This window comes from Pan troglodytes, chromosome 11 (assembly GCF_028858775.2).
Source record: "Pan troglodytes isolate AG18354 chromosome 11, NHGRI_mPanTro3-v2.0_pri, whole genome shotgun sequence".
Taxonomy (NCBI): domain Eukaryota; kingdom Metazoa; phylum Chordata; class Mammalia; order Primates; family Hominidae; genus Pan; species Pan troglodytes.
This window is the reverse complement of record NC_072409.2, coordinates 74791486-74806441: the sequence shown is the minus strand read 5'-3', so window position 1 is coordinate 74806441 and position 14956 is coordinate 74791486. Positions and strand designations below refer to the sequence as shown.

Below are 14956 nucleotides of genomic sequence, written 5' to 3'. Positions count from 1 at the left end.
CAAGCCATGATCATGCACTCCAGCCTGGGCAACAGAACACACACACACATACAAGAATCTACTTGTAACTGCTACTAAGTGTATATTCAGAGCAACTTGAATATGTGCTCCCAAGTTGCAATCTCAAACTTAGACCAAATAAACTCTATACTTACATTAGGTTTGTCTCAGTTTTTTCCTTTAGGTTAACAATAATAAAAGTAAATCATTCTCTTTATAGAAAACTCAGCAGCATTTGAAGGAGAAAAAAAAAAACACCAACTGCCCATAAAATTAAAAACCGAGAAATAACCACTCATAATACTTGGTATTTTCTTACTTTTTCTTTTTCTTTTTCTTTTTTTTTTTTTTTTTTTTTTTGAGACAGGGTCTCACTCTGTCACCCAGATGGGAGGCAGCAGTGCGTTTTCGGCTCACTGCAATCTGTGTCTCCTGGGTTCAAGGGATTCTCCCGCCTCAGCCTCCCGAGTAGCTGGGACTACAGGCGCATGTTATCACTCCTGGCTAATTTTTGTATTTTTAGTAGAGATGGAGTTTCGCCATGTTGGCCAGGCTGGTCTTGAACTCCTGGCCTAAAGCGATCCACCCGCCTCGGGCTCCCAAAGTGCTGGGATTACAGGCGTGAGCCACCGCGCCAGGCCTTTTCCATTCTTTTGTCCACAGTTTTGCAGTATTTTAAATTGTACTAGGGGGGAAAATCCCTATTTTAAAAGAGTTCTACAGCTAATATTTTCATAAAGCAAAGTGAATTGCTTTATGAAAACAAAGCACTTCTATTCACTTTTGATAATTGAATAGCTGGTCACCTTTCATTTACTTGTCACATATCGGCATTTCTGTAAGCTGGATTTTTGAAAGCAGCCCGGTCTGAAGCAGGGATGTAATAAAAGATTTTGGAATTAACCAAACTTGAATTTGAATTCTCATTATCCCTTTATTAGCTAAATGACACTAAACAAATTGTTAACTTTTCTGTACTTCAGTATAGAATTTGGAGTTGTTTGGAAGAAGAGCCAAGACCCTTACCTACCTACCTATCTGTCTATGTATCTATCCATCCATCCATCCCTGGTATACAGTAGGTGATCACTGAAGGCGGCATGACCTTATGTCCTGTGTTCACTCACCCTCCACCCCACTACCACTCCTAGTCTTTAACACCACCCACAGGAAAACAGAGGATTTCACTAAGCACTATAGAGAACGTGTCCTTTTCTGGCTGGGCACGGTGGCTCATGCCTGTAATCCCAGCAATTTAGGAGGCCGAGGCAGGTGGATCACTTGAGGTCAGGAGTTCAAGAACAGCCTGGCCAACATGGTGAAACCCCGTCTCTACTAAAAATAAAGTCAGCCAGGTGTGGTGGCATGCACCTGTAATCCCAGCTACTTGAGAGGCTGAGGCAGGAGAATTGCTTGAACCTGGGAGGCAGAGGTTGCAGTGAACCGAGATTGCATCACTGCACTCCAGGCTTTTTTTTTTTTTTGAGACTCCATCTCAAAAAAAAAAAAGAAAGAAAGAAAGAAAAAGAAAGTGTCCTTTTCTGTTTTGTGCACCACAAGAGTTTTCTCCCCAGGAGTGCAAATAGGATGCCAAAAATGGGGATAAAGGAAAAGATTAATAAGGTGGGCGGGCCAGCACTAGATGCCTCCACCCCGCCAACCCGCCCGCCTCTCTGCCCCACCCCCACCAGGTGTCGGCCCTAGTCATTCAGGAGATTATTGCAGAAGTTTCCAGACTGAAGCAAGCCGTGCCCAGGTCCCTGTAACAGCAGGTGGCTTTCTGACATCAGCAGAGACTGGTGCTTTTTCCCAGGTACAAAGGACCTCCAGACCAGAGCCAGCCAGCAGCAAAAAGAGCATGGAGCTGAGGAGTACAGCAGCCCCCAGAGCTGAGGGCTACAGCAACGTGGGCTTCCAGGTGAGCAGAGCTTTCCTCTTCTGTTAAAGGCCTTCAGTGGAAAAGCTGCCCTTTCCTTAGCCCCTTGGCAAGTTTCTTACCTAAGCAGGGAGATTATCAGGACAATAAGATTTTTAACGGCACACTTTAAGCCCATTATTTTTTCTTCTTGGGCTCTTCTGGGTTGACAAACCTGAAAAGTCTCTTTTAATTGATGTGTTGTGATCCCTATGGTCACTTAGAAACAAGACAGCTTTCTTCTCTTGCCTTTTTTCCCTTCTGGCTCACAGCAGGGGTCCATTATTTATCTTCAGGCACCTTTCCAAAGAACTGGTGAGAAGGGAAGAATGGGGGAATTTAGATCCTGGCTGGGGTAGTGTCTCAGGGTTCCTTTTACTCAAGCCAAGTCCTGGAGCCCCTGTCAGATGGCCCCGGTACCTGCCCCAGAGCAGCTGGATTACGCAAATCGGTCTCACTTCATCAACCAAAACTCACTGAGTGATTAATGCTGCTCAGCCCGAGGCTGGGTGCCCGCAGAGACATAGAAGGAGACCTGTCAGAAACACCAGGCTATTTTGACTGGGTCTGGGATGGGGATTTCCAGGGCTGTTTTTAGGTGTGCTTCCTTTCCTTAGCTGACACTCAGCATGGGCGCTCTGGAGAAGATGGGAAGCCTGCACCAGCAAGTGTCAACAATCCCTTGGACTTTATGGTCTGCTAGATGGGCAAAACAAAACTTTGAGGTGCTAGCCAAGAAACGAAAGAGGGAGGTAAAAGGGCTTTAACAGGAGTCCAGACTCCAGCACCCACAAATTCCTGTAACTTCCCAGAGCCCAAGTTTGATCGTCTGTCCCATGGTCACAGTGATGCCCATCTCCATGAGTAGGCATCGGGTTACCACTTATAGGTCACAAGTGTAGGAGAGGAAACAACTTCATCTACCCTCTTAGGTTGAGTGCCTGAGGCCTGCAAATTAAACCAACATAAAACAGATTAGCAGGAGAAAAGGCACGCAAATTTTATTCGTATTTAAAATCTCACATGTGGCTGGCAGTGGTGCCTCATGCCTGTAATCCTAGCACTTTGGGAGGCTGAGGCGGGCTGATCATTTGAGGTCAGGAATTTGAGACCAGCCTGGCCAACATAGTGAAACCCCATCTCTACTAAAAATACAAAAATCAGCCGGGCGTGGTGGTGCACGCCTGTAGTCCCAGCTACTCGGGAGGCCGAGGCAGGAGAATCACTTGAACCTGGGAGGCAGAGGCTGCAGTGAGCCAAGATCGTGCCACTGTACTCCAGCCTGGTTGACAGAGGGAGACTCAGTCTCAAAAATAATAATAATAATAAAATAAAATCTCACATGTATGAGAGCCTCACAGAAAAGAAACGGAAAAACCTAATAGACTCAGGAGCTTATATACCATTAAAACAAAGCGCGGCAAATAGTGAAATGACTAGACAAAGGAAAAGAGGGTTATGCTTTTAGGGACAATAAACTGGGGGTGGGAGGTGGAAATAATGGAAGATAAGGGTTAATTTATTGAGGTTTGTTCATGCAGATTTATCTCAGCGGCATCTCTGTCTTTGGTGATAAGGGTTGCTCTCTTCCTTGTATGAGCAAGCGGGACACCTGTGCAAGGGAAATATCAATAAATGTGCTGCTTTTAGGAAGATGGGGGATGGGGGAGGGCAGAGAGCTCTTTCTGTGTCTGCTTTCTTTTTCATAGCCTTCAGTTCAAAATATTCTTGTGCCAAAATGTGGGCATTTGGAGGGTGGCACATCCTGATCTCTTCTCTAAGGGCTAAGTGGGGGAAAAGCATAAAGCATGGGCCCATTCTGATTCCAGAGAATGGAAGGGATGGAATGGGATAGAGTCAGAGGAAGTATGGCAGCAAGAAAATATATCTGCAATAGAGAAGGTCCATGTCACAGCAACTGGCTGCTCCCAGGGAGGAGGGCACACAACGGTGGTGATCCCTCACTGTCTTCTAGCAAAACTGCTGTTTTGTGGGGGAAACATCCCCCTACACCTGCCCCAATAAAAAGAAGGAAAAATGAAAGGAAGCTTCCTCCTAGTTCTGTAAAATTTCCTGTCATCCTTACTCATTTGATTGATTGAAATTTGAATTTCTACATTTCAAAATCAAAATAGTGAAGACAATTTGTCTTTCAAGAGAATCAGAGGCCTCATAACTCCTACCAAGTTAATAAGTATGAGTCTTACCTTGTTTGACATTCAGTTCTCCTGCTACATTATCTTCTTCAAGGAAAATTAATTGATTGTAAAATATGTGCTACTTCACTCACATTATTAAATATGCATTAACATGCCACAAGGACTTCCAAAGAAGTTAGGATGCTTACTTATTCATCTTGTCCTAGTCTGTGAATTGTGCTAGAAATTCATTTTTCTTCTTCAAATATTAAGAGTGCCCTTGGTAGACCAAAGTTCTAATTTTACTAAGTAGAACTACTTTCACAGCTTGAAATGCTGATATGGGTTCCCAAAAGGCCTGTGCCTGTAAGACCTGGTGCAGGTGCAATGGTTATGCATGTCTATGGATTACCTGGACAGGCTCTCATCTGGACTGTTCCTCAAAGAAGGGAGCACCAATTGCTGTTTTCATGGAGCTAGTACTCCAGTGGGAAAGGTTAAACAGGAGCACAAAGTCAGTGATATGGGTTATAAGAGAGAAATGATCTCACCTCCAAGAAAGGATTTCACAGCTAGAGCACATTTCATACATGAGAGTGGATTTTGTAACCAACGATAGAAATGAATGTTAGGGTTTTTTTTTTTTTCAAATCTCATTTTATTGTACCTCTAAATGTTTTCTATGAATAAGTAACTTATTTCTCATATGGCTGAGGATGGAAATGACTTCATTCAACAATAGTTGCAAATAAGATGTTTGCTATTTATGAAGGAAGTTCGGATTGGCATTTAAAGTATTGCGTGTATGTGGAATATCTAAGGATTTCTTATTTTATTTTAAAATATTTTTTAAACCTTAAAACAGTCAACAAACTGGCTCTTGATTTTGTGCAAGATGTTCCCATCAGTTCAGGAAAAATAACTGCCTGAAAGGACAAAATACACACACACACGTGTGCAAACACTCACACCCACATACACATACACACACACACACACACACACAGGCTAGCATCCCCAGGCCTCAAGGTTCTAAGCAGGGCATCTCAAACCCAGCAGAGTATCATACCAACAACACCCACACCTAAAAACAGTAACTGGGTTATTTCTTCCAATGCTTGCTTTTCAACAAGAATTTCTGAAGGCATGTATTTATTCAGTAGAATCATCAACTGCCCCCTAGATATGGCCGCCTCTAAGAAGGGATACCAACTCAAGAAAGAATAATATGCTCTTCTTGCCCTCAAGGAGAAGGACAGGCAGAAATAAGCATGCAATTACAATATAATTGATGTTAAGGAAAATGGCGGAGGTTTGCACCAAGTGCATTGTATTCTTATATTTATTATTTTTTATATTTTGTCTTGCTCTCTTACCAGGGCTGGTCTGAAACCCTGGCCTCAAGCAATCCTCCTGCCTTGGCCTTCCAAAGTGCTGGGATTACAGTCATGAGCCACAACACCCAGCCAGCACCAAGTGCATTGTAAATAATATATAGTTGGAGCTGAGCTGACTGAGGAGTCTGTGACAGCATCACCAAAGGAGGGAGAATTTGATTAGGGCTTTAAGGATGGGCAGGTCACAGTAGGAGCTGGGGTGGGCAGAGCACTGCAAGCAGAGAGAACTATCTGTACAGACTCAGAACCCTAAAGGAGAAGAGCACATGAGCCTGGGATGGAGGAAGGGAACACGGTATAGGGAAAGGGGGCAGGCTGGCATCAGGTCAGGTGGCCTCTGCATGTGCTAAGGCATTTTAGAAGGAATCACTCAGAATTTACGCAGTCAAATTGTGATTTTTTTTTTGAGACAGGGTCTCACTCTGTCACCCATGCTGGAGTGCTATGGTATGATCTCAGCTCACTGCAGCCTCAACCTCCCAGGCTCAAGCAATCCTCCCACCTCAGCCTCCTGAGTAGCTAGGACTACAGACATGCGCCACCACACTTGGCTAGTCTTTGTTTTGTTTTGTGTTTTAGAGATGAAGTCTCACCCTGTCGCCCAGACTGGAGTGCAGTGGCATGATCTTGGCTCACTGCAACCTCCACCTCCTGGGTTCAAGCAATTCTCCTGTCTCAGCCTCCTGAGTAGCTGAGTTTACAGGCATATGCCACCACACCTGGCTACTTTTTTGTATTTTTAGTAGATACAGGGTTTCACAACGTTGGTCAGGCTGGTCTCAAACTCCTGACCTCAAATGATCCGCCTGCCTCAGCCTCCCAAAGTGCTGGGATTACAGGCGTGAGCCACCGTGCCCGACCTAATTTTTGTATTTTTTTTGTAGAAATCGGGTTTCACCATGTTGCCCAGGCTGATCTCAAACTCCTGAGCTCAAGTGATCTGCCTGCTTCAGCCTTCCAAAGTGCTGGGATTACAGGTGTGAGCCACTGCACCAGGCTGATTTTTTTTTTTTTTTTTAAATATTACTTTGGTGGCCCCATTGAAAGTGCTTGGAAAAGGAGAGCGATTTGTGTGTGGCTGGGACATCTGTTGGGAAGTTACTGTCATAATCCAAACCAGGCTAAAGGCAGTGGATGCAGACACTGGGACGGAGGTACTAATACTGATGAGGTGACCCCTCCACAGTGAAATTCAGGAGTAAAGATGAGGGCCTAAATGCTGCTCTGGCTCTGAAGATTTCTGTTTTCTCCTCTGTAAAATAGCATAATAATGGTACCTATCTTGGGATTGTTGAAATAATTAAATAAGCTAATATTATATATGTATAATGGACATTTTATATATATATACACACACATACACACACACACACACGTATATACATACTTGTGAAAACAGTGCCTGGCACATAGTATGAACATAACAATAGCAGCTTTTGATGCTGAGCAGCTTAAGGAAAGTGTGGAGTCAATGTTTCCAGCTTGGGATGTCAACTTGGAAGTGATTCCCTTTGTTTATTTATTGCTGTTGTTTTACATAGAGACAGGGCTTCACTCTGTCACCCACGCTGAAGTGCAGTGGCACAATCATAGCTTATTGCAGCCTCGAACTCCTGAGCCCAGGCAATTCTTTGACCTCAGCCTCCTGAGTAGCTGGGACTACAGGCACGTGCTACCACAACTGGCTAAGTTTTTTTATTTTTTATATTTGTAGAGACAGGGTCTTGCTATGTTGCCCAGGCTGGCCTCTAGTGATCCTCCCATCTCTTCCTGGGTTTCCCAAAGTGCTGAGATTACAGGTGTGAGCCACCTCACCCAGCCTCAGGCAAGGCTTTATTTAGGTAGAAAATCTAGGAATAAAGTTAGAGCAAAAAAGAGAGTGAGTTCTCTTTGAGGCCTGTCGGTTGAAATTAAGTTGACTCCAGGCATCTTCATGAAGGGGTAGATGAAGTAGGAAGCTTGTAGCATACGTTCACCTGGAGCTCAGAAGAGGACACACATTTGGGAGCTGTTAGCATAGATATGAGCGTGGATAAGACCACTGTGAGGGAAGCCTGGGAAACAGTAGCGCTTAAGGAGTGGGGAAGTTAGAGATGTCAGAGAATGAAGCAGAGGGCCGCAGGGAGAGAAAGAGCAGCAGAAACAGGAGAGGGGTGATCTGGAGAAGTCAAGGGAAAGTAGAACCACAAGTCAACAGAAAAGACTCCAAAAGGACAGAGGAGTCTATAGAGTGAGGCCACGGGTTCACTTGACTTGCCAGCTAGGAAGTTACTGGTGACGCTAGGGTTGGGGAAGGAGGAGAAGTTTGTGTTATGAGTGGGAGTTAGGCTAGGAAAAATGGTAGCAGAATGAACGCTCTTCTGGTGCAGTGGTGGTGCTAGGGAGGGGCGGGGAAGGGGAAGACCTAGGGCAGGCAAAGGCAGTTGTGGGGAGGTGTTTTTATGTTAAAAAAAAAATTCGTTGTGAAATACAACATACAGAAAAATACTTAAAAACAAATATACAACTTACAAGGCGAACTGTCACTCAGGTCAAGAAACAGGATATTGCCATCCCTCAGGGTCCAGCCCTACACATTTCATCACTGCTGCCTCCCTTCCCTGGGGTAAACCCAACCAGGGGTGACTACTGACCCAAATGTGGGGCAATTACTTCCTTGCTTTTCTTTATACCTTAACTTCTAATTATGAATCCCCAAGCAGTACTTTTGCCTGGTTTTGAACTTTATATAATAGAAACATAAAATGTATTCTTTGCTTATATTGAAACTTTTTTTTTTTGTTTTTTTGAGACAGAGTCTCGCTCTGTTGCCCAGGCTGGAGTGCAGTGGCGTGATCTTGGCTCACTGCAACCTCTGCCTCCCCAGTTCAAGCGATTCTCCTGCTTCAGCCTCCTGAGTAGCTGGGAATACAGGCATGAGCCACCAGGCCCGGCTTGTATTTTTAGTAGAGACGGGGTTTCACCCTGTTGGCCAGGCTGGTCTCAAACTCCTGACCTCACGTGATCCACCCGCCTTGGCCTCCCAAAGTGTTGGGATTACAGGCGTGAGCCACCATGCCTGGCCATCAGCTCTCTAAGATTCACATGGTGTTGCATGTAACTGCAGCTCATCCCATTTCATAATGCACAGGATTCTGCCATGTAAATATTCCACAACTTATACATTTTGCTGCTAGTGGACATTTGCGTTATTAAGTTTGGGGTTTTTGGAGCTTCTACAAACATTGCAGCTAGGGTCACTGTTATCCATGCCAGGGGGAGTATCTGTAATAAATTAACTCTGGGGTTGTACTTAGGAGTGGAATTGCTAGGCCACTGGAATAAACATATACTTTCAACTTTGCTGATAGTGTCAGATTGGTTTCCTAAGTGATTTTACCAATTTACACGCCTATCAGCAGAGTGAGTATTCCCATTTCTCATCATTATTCAGCTGACCTTTTAATGTCAACCATTCTGGTGGGTGTGTAGCAGTATGTCATTGAGTTTAATTAAAATTTTCCTGTTATTGGTTGTTAGATGCCAACTTTTTAAATATTTGCTCAACTTTCTTGCCCATTTTCTCTACTGGATTTTTTCCATTTTTATTTGAAAGAGTTCCTTAGATGTTCTGGTTACAAGCCTATGAAAGGAAATTAAATTTTGGGACCCCAAACTCATTTAACCAAAGGGAAAACTCAAGCTGGGAACTCGGTCACACATACCTGTCTCCCCCTTTTGGTTCCTAAATAAGATGGCTACAAGATGAAAAGCTACACGCTTCCTCCATGTTTTGCCCACAAGGAAATTCCTGGTGAGCTATAAAAACTTCACCATGGCAATGTAATTGATAACTTATCTTTACAGGTGCAGTCACCCCAGATACAAATGCATATCTGATTGTTCCCCTACCCCATTTCATCTGTATTATCTTATGTAAAATGCAGATTCTCCACATTTTTCCTTTGCCCCCTTTGTTTACGTGAAAACTGTGTGCTTCTCACTATCCCACCCTTTCTCCTTTAAATTTGGAGCCCTCAAAATCATCTCTGGAGAAAGGGATAGACCTGTCTCCCAGGCAGTTCCTTAACTTTGGCAAATAAATCTGCTAAAATGATTGAGACTTGTCTCATCATTTTCCTCGATTGACAAGCCCTTTGTCAGTTATGATTTGTAAATACCTTCTACCACTGTGAAGCCATCTTTTACTCTAATGGAATATTCTGAGGAACAAAAGTTAATTATATTGGTCCCATTTAGGAAACATTGGGACAAAAGTTAATTATATATGGTCCCATTTAGGAAACATTGCTTCTCTTTCCTGTATCTTGTCTAAAATATCTTTTCCAACCTGCAAAATCATGAAGATTTTTTTTTGAACAAGTGTAACTCTTTATTAAAATAAAATTGTTTTTATTAAAGAAATAGATTAAAATGATTAAGTACAATCAAATGGCTCCAAAAGCCTTACAATGAAAGCAACAGTCCTGCCAGTTGTTCTTTCCAGAGGCAAGCACTTCTCATTCTCTCAGTTTTTCCTTCTGGTAGTTACCTTCATGGGTTTTTCCAATTATTATTTTTTTAGTTTTTCAAGTGAATGCATATATTAATACATGAAATTTTTAAAAGCCTCTTCAGTTTATAATGCATCCTAACAGTCCCCTGCCCTAACCCTCCTAATTCTCCAGAGCAATGACTTTTAACTCTTTTAGCAATGTCCTCTATTTTTTTCTCACGTAACTACTTAGGCATTTCTTGATTGTTTTATACATTATATAGTGATTTCTTGATATGACAGATGAGGATTTAGCTCTTACACCATCACTGTCTTCACTTTTCCTCCCATATTGTCCCAAAGTAGTTACCAGATTTAGAGGCTAAGCAGTCACCACTTCATTATGACAATGTCCATATTGCTCATTGTTGAGAACAACAGGGTATTATGCTCTAAAATCATTAGGATATTTTCTAAAAGCTTATACTTTCATTCACATTGAGGATCTCTATTCCCCCTGAAATTGAGTTTAATGTATAGTGTAAGGTAGGAGTCAAGTTTGCTTTCCACATGAACATCCGCTTATTTTGGCATTGTTATTTTTTAAATTTACTTTTAACACCACTCAGTGATCAACATTGCTTTAAAAAAAAATCTTTTCCCCACTCCACAGATATTTTGCCACGTGTCCATATTTGGGAGAGGCTTTTTGGAACAGGGCAACTGAGAGATTTTTCCAAACTCAGAGGAGATGGGGAAGAATCCAAATAGATGGAAGTTAACAGCAACAGAGGTCAAAACAGTTCAGAATTTCTAAGAGGAAAATGCAGGAATGTTTTTTAACACATTTATTAAAGGGCATCTCTTGGAATTCCAACTCAAGTTTCCTCCTCCCTATGAATAAGCAATCAATCTTGCCACAGGTGCTCTCAGAGGCACAGAACCCAAGCTTGCTCTGAAGTTAGTTGGGTGGAACCCACTTACGAAAGTCTTGGGAGAGGACTAGGCTGGGGAAATGGGCCTCACTCTGCACAAACACACAGGAAAGGCTGAGTTACTCCATGAGTAAGCCAGTCAAGCAGGTTTGGAGAGTTTGTTAAATGGAGGTCACAATTTGGGAGATCATGTAAGTGTAAGTCCCATTAGGGATCCAAACCTGCTGGAGTACAGGTGTAGACTTCTTGTCAAGCAGGTACTTTGAATACAAAAGTTCTAAGGTAGGAAGTAACTATGTTATGTAGGGAGGAAGAATATTGTTTCTCCTTAACCCACTAGCCTGGGAAGTCAACATGAATCACATTGAGTACTCTTTCACATTGCTCAAGAGGCGCTCAGCTGGAGCTTCCTATATTCAATTAAAACACACACACACACAAAAACACATGACAATAATTTGCTTTTGGGAAGGAGGTTAAAAAAGAAAAGTATATTCTCTACTCTTTCCTCAAGTTTGCATGATCACACCTAGACTTATTTTTAGGGGAAAACAGTGTAGGGGATTGTAAACCAAGTCACTTCCATGGCATCTCAGAGAGAGACGGTATAAGGATTTAGTTTTTCTTCATTCAAACACTCCTGAAGTGATTCCCCTTGAAATTGAGGAGCCACTTACTCATCAGTGTTGAGGCACTGGAAAGAAAATAGAAAATAATTAATAATGTAGATAAAGATACATTTTTGCTGAGGGCTAAAGCAGAACTTTCTAATATATAACACTAGCCAGATATGTAATTTAAAACTTTTCTGCAAGCCCATTAAAAATGCAAAATAAAGTAGGTATAACTCTTCACCGTATTTTAACTATATTTTATGGAACCTCATATATTGAAATTAATGAAATAATTTATATTTGTTTCATACCAAGTCTTTGAACATCCGGTGCATATTTTAAACATATAGTACATGTCAACTCTAATGCTACATTTTTATCAGAAATACTTGATCTGTTTTTAGATTTCATAAAATGTATATTTGTAAAAAGTAGGTTCATAATCAAGTTGTTCTAAACATGCCTGTTTTTCAATACATGGATCTAATGTTCAGTTTTTAATTTAAATTTAAATTAGTTAAAATTAAATTCAGGTCCTTAGTCATATTAGTCACATTTCAAGCACTCAGTAACCACTTGCCACTGATGGTTATTCTATTGGATCACCCACGTAAGCATGTGTTTTTGGTTTTAGAGTTCATACACACACACAGATCTGGTTATCCTTCCTCTTTAAGGACCTAACCACCAGATTTATGCCAAAAAATTAAAGTAACAACTTTACATTTATTTCTGTAATATCAGTAGTAATATCTCCTCTTTCATTCATGAATTTAGTTATTTGTCTTCTCTCTTTTTTTTCCTTGGTTTCTTTTTTCCTTGACATTTCCTTGTTGGGAGGTTTATGGTTAGTAATTCAATCTCTTCACTTGCTATTAGTTTTTTTGAGCTTTTTTTTTCCCTTAAGTAAGTTAAGAACCAACTTTTGGTTTCATTGATTCTCTCTTTTGTTTTTCTAGTCTATATTTCATTTGTCTCCACGATAATCTTCATTATTTCTTTCTTTCTGCTAACTTTGGATTTAGTTTGTTGTTCTTTTTCTAGTTCATTACAGTAAAAGATTGGATTATTGATTTGAGATCTTACTTCTTGATAATATAAGCAATTACAATTATAAAATTCCCTGTAAGCACTGCTTTAGCGATATTCATAAATTTTCGTATATTTTCATTTTTGTTATTTATTTATTTATTTATTTGTGATGAGGGCCATGCTATGTTGCCTAGGCTGGCCTCAAACTCCTGGGTGCAAGCAATCCACCCACCCCAGCCTTCCAAGTAGCTGGGACTACAGGCATGCATCACTGTGCTCAGCTTTATTTTTCTTTCTTCTTTTTTTTATGAGACAGAGTCTCACTCTAAGCTTTATTTTTATTAATTCTCTTTTTTTTATAAGACAGAGTCTCACTCTGTCACCCAGGCTGCATTTTAATTATTATCAAACTATTTTCTAACTTCCCTAATGATTTCTTCTTTAATCCATTGGTTATTTAGGAGTGTGCTTAATTTCCTCATAATTTATAAGTTTCCCCCAAATTGTGGTTGGGGAAGACACATTATCTTTCAATATTTTTAAATTTATTGAGATTTGTTTGGGCCTAACATGTGATCTAGCCTGGAGAATGTTCTACATGCAGTTGAGAAGAATGTGTATTCTACTTTTGTTGGTGGAGTGTTCTGTATATGTCTATAAGGTCTAGTTGGTTTATATACCACTGTTCAATTCTTGTATTTTCTTACTGACCATCTCTCTAGTTCTAGTCATTACTGAAGATGGGGTAATGAAATATCCAGCTATTGATGAACTGTCTACTTCTCCCATGAATTCTGTCAGTTTTTGCTTCATGTGTTTTAGAGCTCTTTTATTATATACATATATGTTAACAATAGCTCTTTGATAAATTGACCCTTTTGCCATTTAAAATGTCTTTTGTCTCTAGTAACAATTGTTGTCTTAAAACCTATTTCATCTGATATTATTGCCACTCAAGCTCTCTTTGGTTACTATTTGCATGTTATATCTTTCCCATCCTTTTCTTTCAACCTATTTAGGTCTTTGAATGTAAAGTATGTCTCTTGTAGACAGCATATATTTGGATCATGGGATTTTGTTTTATTTTGGTTTGTTTGTTTGTTGGAGATAGGGTCTCATTCTGTCACCCAGGCTGGAGTGTATTAGGGCAGTCATGGTTCACTGAACCCTCAACCTCTGGAGCTCAAGCAATCCTCTCACCTCAGCCTCCTGAGTAGCTGGGACTACAGGCACCTGTCACTGTGCCTGGCTAATTTTTGTTTTTTGTTTTTTGTTTTTAGAGTCTCACTCTGTCACCCAGGCTGAAGTGCAGTGGTGTTATTTTGGTTCACTGCAACCTCCGCCTCCCAGGTTTAAGCAATTCTCCTGTCTCAGCCTCGCGAGAAGCTGGGGTTACAGGTGCCCACCACCATGCCCAGCTAATTTTTGTATTTTTAGTAGAGATGGGGTTTCACCACATTAGTCAGGCTGGTCTCAAACTCCTGACCTCAGGTGATCCACCCGCCTCAGCCTCCCAAAGTGCTGGGATTACAGGTGTGAGCCACCACACCCTGCCTAACTTTTCTATTTCTTATAGAGATAGGGTTCCACCATGTTGCCCAGGCTGGGATCAAGCAATTTGCCCACTGTGGTCTCCCAAAGTGCTGGGATTACAGGCATGAGCTACCACACCTGGCCAGATCATGTTTTTTTTTTTTTTCCTTTTTAATTTTATTTTCAGATCATGGGTTTTTAAAATCCGTTCTTCAAATCTCTGCCTTTTAATTAAAGGGTATAATCCATTTATAGTTAATGTAGTTACTGATAAGATAGGATTTATATTTTTATTTTGTGTGAATATGTGTGTGTGTGTGTGTGTGTGTGTAGTCTTTTCCCCCTCTATTACTTCCTTCTTTTGTGTTAAATAGATATTTTCTAGTGTATTAGTTTAATTCTTAGATTGGCTTGTTGTTTTTCCCAACAGTTACCACCACCTCAGGCAGCTACCTATGTTAAACAATTGCTACCAGAGAAACAGTACTGGGTGAATTCTGAGTCCGATCAACTAAAGATGGGGGATTTTATTTTATTTTTCTTTCTTTTTTTTTTTTTTTTTGAAATGGAGTCTTGCTCTGTTGCCCAGGCTGGAGTGCGGTGGCACAATGTTGGCTGACTGCAACCTCTGCCTCCTGGGTTCAAGCAATTCTCCTGACTTCCTGACTTAGCCTCCCTAGTAGCTGGGATTACAGGTGCAAGCCACCATGCTCGGCTAATTTTTGTATTTTTTGTAGAGGTGGGGTTTCACCAGGCTGGTCTCAAACTTCTGACCTCAGGTGATCCACCTGCCTCGGCCTCCCAAAGTGCTGGGATTACAGGCATTAGCCACCGCACCCAGCCAAGACAGGGAGGAGTTTCTAAGGAAATGCAAAATAGATCAAATAATGGCAGTTATCTGAGAGTTGGACTTTGGGG

General features: G+C 41.3%; 1 protein-coding gene across 1 annotated transcript in view; it reads left to right on the top strand.

Annotated features, from left to right (window-relative positions):
• Positions 1-1727: 1727 nt before the first annotated feature.
• SLC28A3 (solute carrier family 28 member 3) overlaps positions 1728-14956 on the top strand; it is a 66832-nt gene continuing 53603 nt past the window's right edge. Inside the window, exon 1 of the mRNA XM_528339.8 lies at positions 1728-1918. Coding sequence (XP_528339.2) covers positions 1859-1918 — 60 coding nt within the window. The 5' untranslated portion in view covers positions 1728-1858. The remainder of the gene's footprint in view (positions 1919-14956) is intronic.